This window comes from Oryzias melastigma, linkage group LG3, assembly GCF_002922805.2.
Source record: "Oryzias melastigma strain HK-1 linkage group LG3, ASM292280v2, whole genome shotgun sequence".
NCBI lineage: Eukaryota > Metazoa > Chordata > Actinopteri > Beloniformes > Adrianichthyidae > Oryzias > Oryzias melastigma.
Genome location: NC_050514.1, coordinates 16305424 through 16323807, shown reverse-complemented (window position 1 = coordinate 16323807; position 18384 = coordinate 16305424). Strand labels below are relative to the sequence as shown.

Below are 18384 nucleotides of genomic sequence, written 5' to 3'. Positions count from 1 at the left end.
AAAAAAAAAAAAAAAAAAAAAAAAAGCTTGTGAGGATTTGAAAAGAAAATACCTGCATGGTAAATATTTACAGAGTTGCAATAAGTACCGTATTTACCCTCAACCTGCTGACATTGTGTTGCAATAAAAATTAGCAGCTGTAGGAGGGGTAGGCTGCATCGGGTTCAGGATCACAGGGTGAAAATGTAGAAAGGGAAATTGAGAAACCCTCGATGACAGGGAGGCCCAGAATGTGTCAAGAGTAACAGAAATTAGAAAAAAGCAAATCATTTTTTTTAACCACTCTGTAAAAGTAAAGGACTTGTTAACAGGTCATCCCAAAATATGCTCAAATAACTGAGAAAACCTATGATTGAAAAAAAACAAAAAAAAAAAAAGCAGGCCCTGGGGACCAGATGAGAGAGTTACTTCATGTGCTTGAAGCAGCCACCTTTGTGTTTTTGTGACTCTCCAGAGACTTCCTCTTTTGATGTGTCTGTGCCTCCTCTCAGTGTCTGAGGGTGCTGACCTTTAGCTCGGCTTTCCTGCCCTCATCTGTTTGGAGAAGAGGGTGAGTCCTCCCCGCATGCACACAGCAGAGAAAATCCATTTGAAACCCCCAGCTGAAGCTCTCTGGTGTCAAAGCAGAGGCTTTTTGCAACATTTGGAGTTGGGCTCCAGTTAACGGCACCCTTAAGGCAAAAGCAAGTGTGTTTCTGTAGGGTTCTAAAAAGATCATGTCTCCTGTTCCTTCTTATTTTTTAGCAACACTGTCGAGTGTTTTTAGTTTGTTTTCTGTCAAAACTGGGATTTCTGTATCTGGAAAATACAATCCAGATGTACATTATCTGCATTTAAAGTTGAGATGCTCTTTAACGTTTTGCCTTTTATACTTTTTGTTCCCTCTTCATTTTTAAATGGCGTTCGGGTCATTCAGCCTCTGATAGTGGCCGTCTGCAGTTTGGCTAAAGCAGGCTGTAATGGGAACCAGCCTCTGAACCGAGCCACACTTCAGCAAGTCAGCGACATGAGTGGAGGTGACAAGGACTCAGGATCATTTTACCATTTAGCTGAAATTTTGGCAGGTTAATTTACATTAGGTTCTGGTGTGCGAGTGAGAACAGCCTGGCAAAGGGGATCACCAAGTCCAAAAGCATCTTTGGTCTCAGTGTCACAGTTTCATGGGAACCGAACCTGCACGTAGAACAGCAACTTCTGCCAAAACTCCGAACATTTTTGTAAACTTTGATATAACGCCTATTTTCAAATTCTATTTCTGTTAATATGTCAATAGAAGATTTTTATTCAAGCTTTCATTCACTGATTGTAAAAGTTGCTTTTGAAGGTTTGGTTCACGCACCGCGTCTCTGCTTGTTTAACAATCCCACTAAAGATTTTAATAGAGTCCGTTGGTTCCACGTTTATTAACTTATTTTTTATTGGAAAATAACATTAGTGCTAGCTACTAATAATGTGATTAAAACTTAACTGTCTGATTAAAACCTTTTTAAGAGCCAAAATGTGCTTGACGGTCTTTCTTATGATCTAAAAGTATCCTTGTTTCATGGCTTCACAGTTGAACATATTTGTGCGTTAGATGTTTGGCAGGAAATAGTTTGATAATTTTGTGATTGTGAGTGGCTTGTTTGTCCTCTGATAGTGGACGAGTATTATAAAAAAAATGTTCACATTTGTTGTGAGACCAACTTGATATTGAGATTTATGCTTGGAAAGTTTGGAATGTTTATGCTGTTAATAATTTGCGTATTAAAGGAGTGATCATCCCTTCTCATCTTCTAAAACTGCAAACTGTTTTAGTGTTTTGATGAAATTGCACACAAAGCCCTTACATGTTGGAATTTTCTTTTTTTGGGAAAACTTGGGGAAACAGAGACGGTTGGAGCAGAAAGTTCAAGCCTCACCTTTCTATGTGGAGTTTACATGTTTTACCCATGCAGGTATTAATTTACTCAAGGTAGTATGTAAAAAATGTATCCCAGGAGGCTGGGGATGCTAAAACTGAGTGACTGTGGTCTTGCGTGTTATTAATTTAATTTTTGTCCTGTTTGCTTGATTTATGGTGTTCCTGCTTGGATTATCCATTGCAAACTCCACTTCTCATGAATGGGGAAAGCTCCAAGTACTTTATAAAACAAAAAAATGGGAGTCAATGTAAAAAGAAATAGATTGAAAAAAGGCAGGTATAATGAGTCTATGTATATATATATATATATATATATATACAATTTTTTCTTCATTTTTCTCATTCAGTTACTTAAGTTGTGTGTTAGTATTTCATCTAATCTATTTTAAAATGTCCTTATAAAACATATTTATCATACATAAGTATGTATGTTGTGTATTTCTTGACAAAATCTGCATCTAACCAAACATGAAGCAGACAAATTTATACATTTTTGCATGTTCTCTTCTAAAAGATGATAGGTCAAATTTTGTAAGACACTTTAGAATGAGCGTGGCGTAAGATGTGACAGTATATAAACAAGTCTAAGTAGTGCACTGTAACGCTAAGCATGGATTTCATGAATATTTCAATAAATTAAAATATCTAAAATGTTCTACAGCTCCTAAATGTCAAAGACAACCCTTAATGGAGTTGTATTTTCAATCGTATAAATTCTCAAAAAAGTTTAAAATATTTGAACTAAAATATTTTATTTTTAGTGCTTATTTCTACTACTGCATGAAGATGAAAACGGTGCATTTGATGCCGAAATGGAAGCTCTTACAGATACTTCATCTCTAAGGTGTTGTTAAAGTTTTATGTTGGTTGATAAATCTGGGTTTTGTGGTGGTTCTGACACTGAAAAGAAGGTAGTTTTTCATTCTTACCACATAAAAGTGCAGCTACTTTTTTCCTGATTCCATTGATCAAACATGAATTAATCAAGTGTAATTTAGAGGATCAAATTCTCTATTATTTATGAACTTTTGAACTTTGTGGAGTAGAAGAAAAAAATAATCTAGTTAAATGTGACAGTTGTACACAGGTTTGTATGGAACATAATTTCAGAATCAGACTCTTAAAGTTAGAATAAAATGTTCAATTATTTTTTTTTTCTTTATCTGGATCACTGGCTCGCTCTGCTTTTATAGCCAAATCCAGAACATTATCATTTATTATTGCAAGTCAAAACCTCGAAATCGACTGTGCAAAGCAAACAAATACAAAGCTGTGGGTCCAGTTTTTCTTCTCTGCTTTCTCCGTCCATTTCCCAATCCATCTTCTAAAGTTAGACCAGCGTGTTGTTAATCTCCCTCAGTGACTGTGTGGTGTGTAATTTATAGCATTTCCCCTTAACACAGTGAGTTGACCTCATTCATTCAAGGCAATAAAGACTAAGGGAAGGTGCCCTGTCGCTTTACAGCCAGTTAAATTACACTTTGATGTCGCGCCCTCGTTTTCCGCTGTGCAGCAGTGGCTGTCCGGCTGTCTGGCCCACATGAACTTGGCACAGATATATGGCATTGAGGGAGTCTAATAATATGGCATAAATAACAACAAACAAAAAAGTGAAAAACAAAGTTTGAACGGATAAAATTTCTCATGCTGACAGTGTAATAGCTTTTTTCCTAACTTTTGACATTCATTTCTGCAGAGCTTTTTCTCTGCTCGCTCAGAGCTGCAAACATGTCTTTCCACACTCTGCACAGCCAGTGGAGCACATGCTGGATCTGCTGCAGTGAAAACAGGACATTCTGTGGTTGTAACAGGTCTGTCAAAGCGCATTTTTGCCTAAAAAAAGGGATTCCTGTGGATTTTCACGGGAACTTGCTCGAGTCAAAGACACTGCATTCGTCAGCTTACATGTAAATTGAAGTTGTTGCTAAGTCTTTCATGTAATAAAAGGGTACACATGAATACTCATGAAGAGTGACAGGGCTTCTGGAGTGGAATGTTCTCCACCAGTGTCCCATTTTTCTTCCTCGATTGGCTGGTTTTGTTGTAAGGCTTCTATGATCTCTGTGCATATGGCGTTTCCTGCAGGAGGGCTCACCTTGAGCCTCACAGCTCCAGCATGCTGCAAAGCTACAAAAAGCTCCAGACTGTCACATTATCCTGCTCTGGCCAAAAAAACATCAGTAATACTATCTAAACAGCTGCCTTTGATCAGCAGAGACCTCGCGATTTCAAACAGACTGTTCTCCGTGGGGATTGTGGATGCCAAATATGATTAAATAACAATGATATTTGTGCGGAGATAAAACATATTTTATTTCCTTCAAGCACGACGAGCTGTGTTCGTCACGGACAGCGCGTGACCATGTCCAACTCTGTTCGGCAGGCCAGTCTGAACTCTGTTGATCTTGACGCAATGAAAAGCATGCAGTCCATGACCTGATAATCTAGAAGAAAAGAGCAAAGTTATCAAGTCTTATTGTAAAAATGAATATAATAAAGTTAATTTGTGTAAAGAGGGTGACTACAGGCAGTACTTCCAGAAAACGGATATTCAACTTTTTTTTAACAGGGTCGTTTGTCCATAACATTTTGTGGCAAATTTTATTTTCTTTGTTTTTTTTTGTAAATTTGTGAACTGTCTTTGTGTTTTTTGACAAGAGGTCAATTATCTAGATATTATATCCCTTACAAATAGAAAACAGCATTTTAACACCTGATCTTAAACATAACAAAGCACAATTAAGTGTTATTTTAAAGGCATTCATAATTGGTAAAACAAAAACAGAATCTTAAGAAAGTAGAAATACCATTGTTTAAAAATATCTTATTGTCTGTCTTGCAAGAAATTAATGTAATTAAGAAATTCTTTTAAATAGCAAATTAGTCTTAGCTTAAGAAATCATGTTTTGTGACTAAAATTTAAAAAGAAAATTCATGGTAAGATGATTTTTCTGAGCCAATGTGATATTTTTTGTTTTATTTATTTTCAAATTGTAAGAATTTTTTTACTTATTCATAAGGGAGGGTGGTAGGGGTGGAAAAGTAAAAGAACAGCATATAATGCCTCAAAACTTCATAAGTTACACTTTGATTGCTTCATTGACCTTTTAAATGTTTGCTTTTTTGAGTTTCTTTTGTGCATGAAAACACTCCCCCTAGGAGTCGCATGTTTTACACAACTGGAATAAAAGCTCTTCTGAATCCAAGAGTATACGTTCATAAAGACAGAAAAAAATGTGGCTTTTGATCCTTAGGGCTAAGTATTATAAATACTCTCCAGGGAGATTAGCATTGTCATGAATGTCAAACACGCATCCTTGAATGTGCATTTAGCACATGCCGTTCACACTGGGCGAGCATGGAGGGGCTTCTTTGTCTTTTTCTTTATCTAATGTTTACCAGCAGATCTCCGGTACCTACAATTGTTGTGAAACGTTGAAGTGCTGCAAATCTTGCTCTAGGCCAAAGATCTGCAACCTTTAACGCTATAGGAGCCAATTGGTCCGGTTTCTCATGGACTAAAACCCATTTTAGTCCATGTCCCACTTTGTTTACAAAAATATTCTTTTTTACGTTTTTGTGACCATGACGCCATTCATTTTTAAAACGTAGTTTTAAAAATTTACAATAGTTGAACGATAAAACATTTATCTACATGACAAATGTATCTTATTTTACTGTTGACAGCAGCACACACAAGTTCCTTTCAGAATAAAATGTCAAATCAGATCCTCCTGTTGTAGAAGATTTACTTAAACTAAAAAGGAAAAAAAGTCAAAGATGACATTTTCAATCATTGTGACTTTGATTTGCCTAAATCTTTTTTCTTTATAAACAACATTAATGTAAATTCCATTTTTTTAATATAAAAATGTTTACATATAATTGTAATTTAATTATTTGAAGAACTTTTAACAGTAACTGGGCATTGTTGTGCAGCAGAAAATAAGAATATGTGCTTTATATGTATTCTAATAATGTTAGATTAAAACTTTTACCAGCATTTTGCTCAGTTATCTGACATAAAATGTCTACACATAAATGACAAAACTTAATGAACTTAAACAAATGAAAGAAAAAAAAAATATTTTTTCTAATTATTTGCATTTTTCTTCAAAGCCAAAGAGCCACAACAGAGGGACAAAAGAGCCGCATGTGGCTCCAGAGCCTCAGGTTTCAGACCCCTACTCTAGGCTCTATTTTTTTTTACTCTCAGCTCTATTCCGATATATGAAAGACTTCTTGTCATAGAATTAAGGCAAAAACTGCAACTGTTTTTTTCTTCCCCAAGATCAGTTTTTAAACAATTGCCACCTCAGTGAATTAGGGAGACACCATCCCCACGCCAGTACATAACTGGAGTCCTTAATGGGTCAAAGTTCAACCACGGTTGCATGTTTTGCACGTAGAGCCCAAAAACAGTTGCAGAAAATTGGGTAGTTGTGAGTGAACAGAAGAGTTTTGAAACGTGCATTTACATGCGTTTAGACTTTTCACTGGAAGTGGCTGCTTGAATAGCTGAGTGCGGTGTGAAGATAGCTTCTATGGTAGAAGACGGATGGATAGATGATTGGACTTTATAGGTCAAAGATCTTAACTAGTGTCTTCAGTTCTTTATGAACCACAAACTTTTATTTTGGGCTTCTAATCTTACCGTTCTGTGTGTAAGTTTATGCGCAGAGATGTTGTCACTCCTATAAATAACTTATAATTTGCACAGACGTGGCTCACCACTACACTAAATCTGAGAAGAAACCTCTCTCCCTTGAGGCCATGCACACATATTACCAGCTGTAATGCGATGTGAATGCATAATAATCAATCAGTGGGTATGTTCAGTCTGCAGGGAAAACCGACCTGCCAGCTCACACAGGGACACAGGCAACACAAGTCTGAGCAAATTTATATTCCGAGAGCTGCCTGAGGTTTTTCAGTTATTTTGTGGCCATGAATAAATCCACTGTGTGACAGAAAGAAAAAGGATTGTTTTTCTATCTCTTGTGCTTGGCTGGAAACTCCTTTGCAGAAATGTAGCTGTGATGCAGGTGATTTTACAATCAAACTGGACGCATCTGAGGGTTAGGAAAGGGTGACTGGAGGAGTGGGAATGTGGAAGAAAAAACTTTTCCAAAAGGCAAAGATGTGTAATCTTCCGTCCCCTTAAAAACATACTTTCATGAAAATCATGTTTTTAACAAGTTCTTTTGGCATTTTTCTGATGATGGAGGACACACATTAAAAAAATAATCTCAACAGTGCATTTCTGAGCATTACTTTATTTAAATTTTGAATCAGGAGCAGACAAAAAAAAATATTTGTGATGTAGAAAATACAGTGGGTGGCCTCTGCTCTGAGCTCTCAGCATTTGAGAGGGGAAGGGGGGCGGGGTTGCTCCACACTAATAGTCCCGTCAACAACTTGGAGAAAAATTACTAATGAACCCCTGCCGCTCTGGAGAAACTATGTCCTAGAAAACAGCACAGGCTTTTCTGTTTTTGGCTAAAAATGGCAAAATCATGATTAAAAGACCACTGGGAATGTTTTGAAAATTGATCCAAACACAAGGTTTACATGTGGGGTCTTAAAAGCATTGAATTTATGAATTTGAAATTAATACCTAAAAAAGTCTTGAATTTTGAAATTAGAGCCTTAAAAACTGCTTGAAACTTCTCTGTTTCACTTTTCATGTAACAATGATTCTGATCAAATGACGCTGAATGCCCACCGTTTGAAAAAAGAAGAGCGCTATAAACAATCATGGCATGGACCACAATTAAGAAGCTACAGTTTTGATCATAAAATGGAAATAAATTGATTGAGAAATTGGCCTTAAAAAGATCTTAAAAAGTCTTCAATCTAACTTGAAGAAACTTGTAGGAACCCTGAAAGATGATCAGAGTGGATGACCTGTGAACCACAACCTTCCACACACCTTAATGGAGACAAATAGACACTCAAACTTAATGATTAAGCAAAATTTCCAGCAAAGATTCCTCTTAAAACCTCATAAGTCACATTTTTTTACGATAGAGTTAAAGTCTTGCAGTTATTGTGTTTATTTTACTTGGAAACATGAAAGATTTGTATTTTTTGCCATTGGAAAGAGTTTCTGTAAAGAGTAAGAACATGTTTAAATTAGTATTGTTAAAGCAAATTTCTGCATTATTGTGATGGTAAATAATTGACTTCTTCATCCTCTTTGCTCCTCATCAGGTAAGGATAGCTCTGGTCTGACTGACTCGGACTTAGCTCCAGACTCTGACCCGGCTGGAATGGACAGCAGATACCTGTCCGTGAAGGATCCGAGTGTGAAGGCAGTTTCTGATCGTCCGCCGGGTCCTGACTTATCCAGCCCGCTGGACAAGCCCGACGGCAACGAAAGCAACAAAGGCAAGAAGAGACGCAACCGCACCACCTTCACCAGCTATCAGCTGGAGGAGCTGGAGAAGGTTTTCCAGAAGACGCACTATCCAGATGTCTACGCGCGGGAGCAGCTGGCACTGAGGACTGACCTGACTGAAGCCCGCGTGCAGGTAAACGGGGTTTCATCACTAGCACATCTGCTATCTGACACTTCCGATTACACAAATAACGTTATATTGGCCTAAAAAAACCATCCACATGTTTCTGCTATCAACAAGTTGGGAAAAGACCTCTTCATCCTGACAGAGCAGGGCTTAAACAGAACCACCCCGTGGATCTTAAGGCATGTGCAGCTCTGCAAAGATAACGTCACTCACAGAACAACACAAGAGATTTATCTGGTAATGTGGGAGTCAGAGGGGAGAGTGGGAGAGTGGGAGGTAACCGAGGCCAGGGGGCCCAGGGGGCTGAGGTTGAGCTGCCTGGGCTTCATATGTGCAGTTTTGAGGAGAGCAGACTTTCATAAACAAGCGACTCTGCTGTGTGTTTTCTCGGGATGTCTCAGTGGCGTTTCGCCTTTGAATTTTAACACTTTAGCTTCCAAACTGATAGATAGTTTCTGCCTTTTTCTGTGGAATGAAATCAGCTTCCTGTCATGGTGGTATGCATAGCAGTAAAAAAAGGCCGCTCCACTACTTCAGCACCCCGTCTCTGTGTGGTGGATGACATCTAAAGCCCCTGGATTTTTTTGTGTTTTTCTTTCATTAACATCCCGTTCTGAAAAGAATGTGCCCCCGCTGTGGACTCTCCGGGCAGGTGTGAAACATTTCTCCTGGGGTTTGATTAATGTGGGGACAGACATTTCTAGTTGGCTTCCAGGCATGTGTTCAAGCAGTTTTTGCTGAAACGATGAATATATCCAATAGTCTGGCTCCGTTTTCGATGTGTCAGTGGCAAACGTTGGATGGGGTAAGAGCTGGATCTTCGACACGATGAGTTGGAGCGTTCAGCGGGAAGCACAGGAAGCGTGTGAGGACACAGGGTTATAACTCATCTCTGCGTCTCTGAAGGTATGCCGCTCTGCTGCGAGTGCTATCGCAGGCCCTGCCTGCCTCAGATGGATCCAGCTTTTACGGCTCTCCCAGCGGCCCTCTTAAACACTCAAGTCAGAAGATAAAAGACACGAGATGCCTTGTCAGTTAGAAAGAAAGAGTTCTGAACTTTATTCAGGCCTTTTTGCACACAAAAGCACTCACAGCTCATCAGTTCAGCATCTGGAGCAGGGAAAATGTTAAGAAAAAAAAAAAAAAGCTTTCTGCTTATGAAATGCTCACCTATAGAACTTTTTGATCATTTGAGGAAAAAACCGAGAGTGGAGGAAGAATCTGGTGGTTTTCATAAAAACTAGTAAAAAAAAGGACTTGAGCTGGACATCGTTTGCTTTTTTAGTCTCAGGGTTTCAAAGGAAGAGAGTGAGTTCAGATCTGCATCTCACGCAGACTACACGGAAAGGGTCAAAGGGTCAAGGTTCATGGGTTTCAGTAGCATCGCATATCCTAGATTTGCTGCTCTGATAATCCAGAGGACCAAAAATGGCATTTGGTGAGGACTTCACCGGGGAAACGCAGGTGTCCCCGCTAGCTTATACCTGAAAGACGAGAAGCTGATCTGACCTGCTCTGTGCCGATTCACAGGAAGGCTGAAGAGGTCGAGAGGCAGCCTCTTTAATGTTACACCGTTAAGAGAATGCTCTGAAAATGGGAAACGTTCAGTTCAACAAGCTAAAGAAAAAAGCAAAAATGCAGGTGAATCATATCAAAGCATTTATCAGGAATATGTTGTACTTTTTTGTAAGAGCAAACATTTAAAGTAATCATTTGGACCTATTTTTACAGTTTTTTTTCCTTTCTCACAAAACATGAACACATGGCAGGAAGATGGAGTGAGTGTGCACTACTTATTCAGCTGGAACAGACGTAGAGCAGTTCTTGTTATGCTGTGTTCACACTAAGCATGTATCGCATGTTCAAGAACGAGGTACTTGAATGAGTTTTTAGCAAATGGTGTTCAGACTGGACTGTCGCTACCCATTAATAGCGCATGTACCAAATGTTGGACGAGGCTTTGTGCGAAATGTCAAAGGCGTACAAATCTGGTAAATCTTCCTCTAGATTTGTTCTTTCACAGCTCTATTCCGATATATGATAGACTTGGTGTCCAGCCGGGCACACACCACAACTATCAATTTCTTCTCCATGATCCATTTTCAAATGGTTGGCACTTCCGGGAATTAAAGGGTGTGTGTGCTGGACCAAGTCCGATTGATTTGATCCGGATCAAGACCCCGCGTTTGGTCTGTATTCAAACAAACCAAGACCTCAAAAGATTAATCCAAGAGCAGTTCCTGGTCCTGGACCAGGGTCCGCTTATGCGTATTCCGACTGAAACTTTGTTCTGGATTATTGGGGGAAACAAACTCTGGTTCACTTTAAAAAACCCAAATACTGTACACCCTACCAAATCAGAGTCTCTGATTGGTCAAAGTTCAACTGGTTTAACTTTCAGTGGCTGTGTGTTTTGTACATAGAGCCTGAGAACAAATAAAAAAACTTGTATAGTGAACATAGACAGTACATAAAGAGAACTAAACTGATCATCCGCTCCCCACTCGCTTCCAAATAGGAAGTTCCAGCTGCTCCAAGAAAAAAAAATCCCATAGACCTCTAATGAAAAATAAACAGCCTTTCTTGATCTGGTGTCTCTTTTTAACATGTTCTTGTTGAACCAAATTTTTTTTCATGATATATTTTCTTTATCACTAGTTATTCAAATTATAAATTAGCCAATCAGATGCCTCAATAAGAGCATGCGGTGCCCGCTGGCCCCACCTCAAACGTTCAAAGTGTTTAAATGACAGATTCTCCGACCAATCACTGCTTGCTAATGTCGTTTGGTCCCAAAATGGCGAATCGGACTCTATTGGGGAAATGTGGAAAAATGGCGACTGAATTGACTTTATTTTGTTGGAAACTGGGGAAACCGATTTGTTTTGTCTATCTCTATTCATTTCAATGGTAGCGAGAGGTGAATGCTAGAGTTTTGATCGTGGAGGCTTTAACGTGCATACATGGTCTTTTCGTTGGAAGTGGTTGCTTGAACACGCCTTGCCGAGGCCGGTGTAAACATAGGATTACACTCTTACAAAACAAAGCTTTCATTGCCATTTATACATTTCAGAAAACTATGATATATTTTTTATTAAACATACAGTAAACTTGAAGTAAAATAGAGACTAAGAAATGAGGTGGGAGCCTCAAATCGTGTGTGAGACATCTCGCTTTTGTTGCTGGTGTTGGAAAACTGAAGCCAGGCTCAGCCTGGAGTTTCATTGTACTTCTGAAATGAGTGACAGCAGAGAGGCAGACGATCAATCCTGAGAGCCACTCTTTCACTTCAAAGTGTTTCGGGCCCCGTACAGCTCTCCTGCTGGGGGCCGGCGTTTGGCATTTCTCTGCTCTTTCTCTCTGGGGCTGTAACATAAATAAAGCCTCATTGAAAGTCTACCAGCTACTTAAGCTGTCAAGGTCTTTACCAATTACTGTCACAAAGCAGAGTGTGCAACACAAAAAATATGTTCCCCCGGTGTAATAGCCAACAGATTTGGCAGATGGAGGGACTGAGCTGATGGGCACAGTATTTTGAGATGCACCTGACAAAACACTTTAATGGACAGGTATTACAATGGATACAATCACAATGGGGGTTCAGGGGTTGGGAGTCAAATGAAAAAGTCATAAAAATATCAAGGAAAAAGAAATTAGCTGTTAATTTGAAGGGAAAATGCAACATTAAAAAAATGTTTATTCTTTGGTCATAATCAGTCCAGGCTGGTTGCTACAACAAGAGAGTTGAGAGTTGTAAGCAAATCTTTACACTCAGATTCACAGCTTTGATAAGAAACATGGTGGACGATACGTGAAGCCCGCCAGAAGGAAATGTATTTATTTAGATTGCCCTCTCACAGACTGAAGGAAAGTCAAACACAGCCATGTTTTCGGTAAACAACTCAGTCAGTCTTAGATGTCAAAGATAATTACCGAAAATGGAAAGTGCTCGTTCCCGACAGACATCCAAAAAAGTTGGAGCAACGGCCGTCTACGTTTTCTTTTAAGGGGAAGGCCGGAGCGAGGAGACTGTTTACAAGCTACCTCGACCTCATCTTAACCGTTTCCACTTCTTTCTCCTGTCAGTTTAGGTTGCACTCACGTAACTGCTGCATGCCTGTGCACTGAAAGCTCACATTTAAAGGGTTTTTTTATGTGGTGCTCTTCTGGCAGCTCTGCATGGGAACATTTTTCCATTTGAAACAGAACCTTAGATTTATATCTATAGGAGAGTGCTTCCTTTACAGTTGAAGGGAAAGGAGTTTGAACACGCCACCTTCCTGTTTCTGATGTTTTTTTGGTCTCCGATTGACCGCAGACGCTGCTCCATGTAGAGGATAGAAAGCTGTCTTGAGTTTTTAGATGAAATGTCAGTTTAGAGGGAAAAGAAAAAGTATATTGAATCAATTTCATCCTACAGGTGTGGTTCCAGAATCGCAGAGCAAAGTGGAGGAAGAGGGAGCGCTTTGGCCAGATGCAGCAGGTCCGAACACATTTCTCCACTGCTTACGAGCTGCCTCTTCTAACACGGCCTGAGAACTACGCACAGGTATGGAAACCATGTTCTGGTCTACGAAGGTCAAATCTGCAAATGAGCTTTTAACTTTTACTTGAAATAGCTATTTTCATTCAAACGTTTCAGTTGTCCTGTATACGGCTTACTTGTTTGATAGTAAAAAGTATTTAAAACAAGGCTGTGTTTTTTTTTCTGTCAGAGCTGATAATCACTCTTCACAACAGCCAATATTTTGGAACTTACAAGAATGAAAAAAAAAATATAAAAAAAAATCTATTATGGTCACTAAAATTACTTAATTTTTGTCAAAAGAAAATAAAGAAAAGTGCAGGGAGAGGCAAAAACCCTAATGACTTATTCAAAACCTCCACCCAAAGGAATTACATGTATCTATATCTATACAGAAAAAAGTGACAACATATACCGGTAGTTCACAAGCAACAAAATTAGTTAAAATTAAGAGCAGAAAATATACAATCTATAAAATAAACGATAAAAGTGCACAAGTAAGTGAGCAACATTTTTAAGAAAAAAACAATTTGACCCATGAAAAATGCATAATTTTTTGTTACTCAAGAAGAAATTCATGAACCAAAACATAAGAAAGATTCATAAAAATATAAACTAATTAATTTAATTCCTTTCAAAGAACTGCAGGTTTTTATTTAAAACTTTTTGAATTTCAAAAATATTCTCCAAATCATAATAGAAATCAAGCAGTTTTTGATGAACCAAGTGCGATACCATTCATCAAAAAATGTGGTTGCACAACTTTTTTACACCTGTCAAAAAGGAGTTCTGTTCTCCATCAGAGAACTCTATACTTGTTTAAAGTGTGGGTTCTATAGGAGACTGACAGAGGCACCATGACATTGGATCTTATTATTATTTTTATAATCTGTAAAACTGTATTTCAAAGCCAATTGGTTCATTTTCAGTCAAATGTTTTCAGTCCTTTTAACATTTTCAACCTATTTCAAAGTGTTTTTTTCTTACACTTAAAGTAATATACCAAAAATATTGACCTTGACTACTTCAAATATTTCTTCTTAGTATTTGTGAGAAAATTATAAAAGGAAATAAGATTATCAGTCAATTTTGAGCTAATGACGATAACTATGTTCAGCCTTTTTAAATAAGAACTCTTTTCTTCTAGATCCAAAACCCGTCTTGGCTCGGTGGCAGCAGTGCTGCGTCTCCTGTTCCAGGCTGTGTTGTCCCCTGCGACACCGTTACCCCCTGCATGACTCCTCACCCCCACTCTGCCAGCGGGGTGTCTGACTTCCTGGGTGTTCCCAGCCCCGGGGCTCACATGGGACAGCCTCACATGGGCAGCCTGTTCGGCGGATCCCCCGGCATCAACACGTACGATCTCAACATGGACCCTGACCGCAAGTCCTCCAGCATTGCAGCTTTGCGCATGAAAGCCAAGGAGCACAGCGCCGCCATATCCTGGGCCACATGATGGGATGATCAGGGACCGCGCTGATGATGATGATGCTGAAGCATCTGTGTAAAGCGAAGCAGCAACACCTACAGAAATGCTGCATCTAGACCCTTCTGTAGTGAGATGGCAGGTTTTATTTTTAGTGCCTCTGAGTAAGTGGGAAGAGGTGAAAAATGTCAGAATTCAGACAAACATATGCACTTATTTTCTCAAATACAACATTTTTGTTTTGTACAGTCTCTACAGTTGTCAGTTTGGGACAGTTTGGTTTTACTTTGCTATTTAAATTTAAAAGTGTTCATGTTTTTTCCTTTAAGCTGTTATTTTTTTATTTTTATTTTTTTGCTTTATAGTCCCATCCACTTTACAATAATCTTCATCACTCTCTATATTTTGAAATCCTTATTTTAAAAGTTATTTCATGGTGATAACACACTAATGAAACAACATTTTAAACTAAAACTATTTAAGTTTCTCCCAAAACAAAACAAGATCTTAGAATTTGGGAAAATGTGGTCATTTTAGCTTGTGAGGGATACATCTGCTTCTGCCAGAGAGACAGAGGAGGAAGTGGGAGGGAAAAAAATGCACCTTACACTGCTTTTCTTGAAGGCTTCAGGAAAAAAAAAAAATAGTTGGGTAAACAGCCAGAAATGACACAGGAACCAGCAAACACCCTCTTTAAAACACATGTAGCTGTTTTAAAGAGGGTGGAATCATCATTTTCAATTTCATTTACATGCCAAGAAAAGCCATAAACTAAACCAATGTCATAAACCTCATGAAATTTCAAAAATGATTTCACATCAGAAGCTGTAAAGCTTTATAAAATTAAATTATTTCTCAAAAGCATATTTTTCATCATTTTTTTAACACATGAGTAGAAAACGTTTTTTACAGGCACACTCTCCTCATAAGATTTTGGTTCCTTTATATGTACATTATGACTCAGGTGTTTTTTTCTTGGTGAAAGCTGGATGTCAAACCTGAATTTTCTGACACTAGATGTCCCATTTTGGCAGCTTCATTACTGCATCAGTACTTTAAAAGGTTCTGTCACTTTAAAACAGACAAAGAATTTGTTTTAAACCTAACTTCTCTCCTATTTCCTGTTAATAAATCAACATTTTGCACAGATTTATACGAATCAAGACGTCTTTCTAAATCTTGTTTATAGAAGACAAAAAAGATGAATTAAAATTAAAATATAATGAGATACATCTCTGTTGCTTTAGACATTTTTTAAACTTAAAAATAAAATCTGTCACTTCTCTAATCTGTGAGAGAAACCTGGATCCCCAAAATGATCTTGAAAGAAAATCATACGAATCATTACTGGAATATTTTCTGCTCATGTCACTATTTGAACAAGATGTTTCAAAGGCTTTGAGAGTACAAAAAGAAGTCAAACCAATCTGAGCTGTAACCAATTTTCTCATATTTTACCAAGAATGTCATTTTCCTTTCAACAGCAAACTTTTTTTTAATGCTCCTGGTGATGACTTCCTTAAGAGACACAAGCAACAAATTAGGTTTTCCATCACAAAATCCTTAAAAGGTTTTATATTTTCTTTATTTAGCAGATTGTGTTCTCTAGAGGGAAACAGTCATCCTCCATTCCCTAAAATGAACCACATTTTCCTGTATTTTTTTTCAGAGTAGATATGAAAAGTAAGATGTAGTCAGCCAAACATGTGCATGTATAGGCGACAGATCTTACGAGAGAGGGATGAATCCTTTCAGATGTGACCGTGGGGGCCCGATGAGGGGGTGGTCGGAGGGTGAGCCGTGATGGCGTCTGCTGTGTTCCGGTGTTCTGGGAAAAAGGACAGTGCACACAGCTGTGCTCAGGGGGTAAATGCAAAACAAACATGCCTCACACATGCTTCCCCCCCTCAGCTGTCAAGGCTCTACTTTCAAAGATGAGCCCCTCCTATCACACTGTGCCTCTCCCTTCACTCACGTCCACCAGCTTGAAGCTGCAGGCCCTCGGCTGCACCGTCCGAAGCACAGCCGCGCCTGGAAGGCTTTTTAATTAACACTGAGCTTTGTGGAGGATTGCATGTCCGGATAGACAAGGCCGTCTGTGCATCACTCAGATTGTTCCCCTGGAAAAAAACCAAACAACTGCACTGCTCAGGTTTACTGAAACACTTCGGTATGGACTTAAACATGATGTGGGACACGCATCAATTCAGTCATGTTTTTTTAGGCACTTCTGCATGACTCCATTCTTGATTGATCAAACTCTCATCATTTTTTATACTACTGAACCTAAGCAATCAGTAAAGGAAATGCAAACATGCTCTGTTGAGCATGAATGCCGGACTGAATTGTCACGAGACTCTTGGGCTGTTTTCTTTTTACTCAATTTATCAAGTATTGGAGTGCATCACTTTTCTAAAATGTATGTAGTTGTGTGTTTGAACCTTTCTCTTTATATGCAATCTTTCCATGTTTGTGTAACTCCAATTAAGAGCATGAATCTGCTGGTTTGTTTTGTGATTAAAGTTCGATAAGTTATTGCACTTTGAGGCAGAATCATTTTTGGTGTGATCAGAGTTAAAAGGACAAACTCTATAAATGGTGCAGTTGGTGTTATTTGCTTCTCCCAGTCTTCAGCTGAACAAATGCTGTCATAAAGAGTGAAGAAAGGCAACAATTCTTCAATTAAAAGTTACTTTTTATGCCAAGCTTTTGCATCGCCGTGCATGACAGCATGTTTATAGTCAGCTCCTGAAATCCCGGTGTATTTTAGCCCCTTTGAAAGGCCGTAGCACTGAAATCAGATCTCATAACCCGCAATAGTGTCACACTAATTGAAGCTGACAAAAATACGAACTGCACCCTTTTGAACTGCTGACACAGAACAGGGAGGATTATGCAGCACATATTAACAACAGGTGACAGGCGGCGCAGCAGCGTCAGAGAGAAAGCATCACTCTGAGGTTCAACTTCACACATTAAAAAAAAAAAAAGACTCCAAAATGTTATAGACGTGAACTTTACTTATGAACTATAATTTTTTTTGTACAACTCAGCACATTTCCAAACGTCTGCAATAGAAAAGGAAAATAAAAAAAGGCGGCAGTGATAATGAATCTTAAAGTTACACTCTAAACCTTGAAATGCGACACCAAAAACAAAACAAAAAAAATAAGTAAAAATTCTACAAAACAAACTTTCTACAGGCATTTACTCTAAAATGTAGTAAAACCATAAGGCTTACAAAAAACTGCAGAAAAAGTGCCCAGACGTGTAACTGAAATAACTCTGCTCTTCTTTTACATATAAATACAATAAACAGTCTTGAACAGGAAGTATAAAATCATAGAGAATTAAAACAGTGGCTTAGAGTCACTCAAAGTCAGCGGTTGCTCACTATATCGTCTACAGTTCCGATCTGATCACGTGATGCAGGAAAAAACGCAATTATGTTTTTTTCTTATAAACAGAATTTTATTCTGTCGTTTTTTTTGAGAAGCACAAAAAAATATAAAGAAATGTTTGCTGAAAGGTCATAAATTATCTCTATCGTACAGCACTGCTGCATAATATAAGTATGTACACTTCCAGAGGAGCAGTGCTTGTTCAGCAGTGAAACAGTAACAATGACGGGTTAACCATCGGATGACCTTCGTCCTGGAACATGACCTGCTTATCGTGCGCTTTGTGATTTTAAAAACACGCAAAAAGATGGTTCTGCGTTTGAAATGTGTAAAAACTGCACTACAGCTGAGACTAAATACTGGCATCTTGACATGAAGAAGCACTGTGTCGGTGAAATGTCTTTAAAGTGTTGCGAGGAGATCCACATCGTCACTGCAGGAAGGTCAGAGGCTGCCGATGTTGGGAAAGCTCTTGAGCTTCTCCGGGAAGTCGTCTTTATAGAGCACCGGGTCGGCGCGGTGCTCCACCACCTTCAGAGGCATGGTTCCAAAAACAGAAGCAAACTTGTTGATGCACTCCGACCTACAATCACATAAACAGA

The 18384-nt window shown here is 38.6% G+C and overlaps 2 protein-coding genes across 2 annotated transcripts in view; one reads left to right on the top strand and one right to left on the bottom strand.

The window, feature by feature from the left end:
- The window catches only part of alx4a (ALX homeobox 4a), a 20169-nt gene extending 2633 nt beyond the window's left edge, over positions 1–17536 (top strand). The window contains exons 2-4 of the mRNA XM_024294876.2: positions 8117–8436; positions 12851–12979; positions 14103–17536. Of these exons, the coding sequence (XP_024150644.1) occupies positions 8117–8436; positions 12851–12979; positions 14103–14411 (758 nt within the window). The 3' untranslated portion in view covers positions 14412–17536. The remainder of the gene's footprint in view (positions 1–8116; positions 8437–12850; positions 12980–14102) is intronic.
- Positions 17382–18384, bottom strand: part of ext2 (exostosin glycosyltransferase 2) — a 14079-nt gene continuing 13076 nt past the window's right edge. Inside the window, exon 15 of the mRNA XM_024295796.1 lies at positions 17382–18365. Within this exon, the coding sequence (XP_024151564.1) occupies positions 18227–18365 (139 nt within the window). The 3' untranslated portion in view covers positions 17382–18226. The remainder of the gene's footprint in view (positions 18366–18384) is intronic.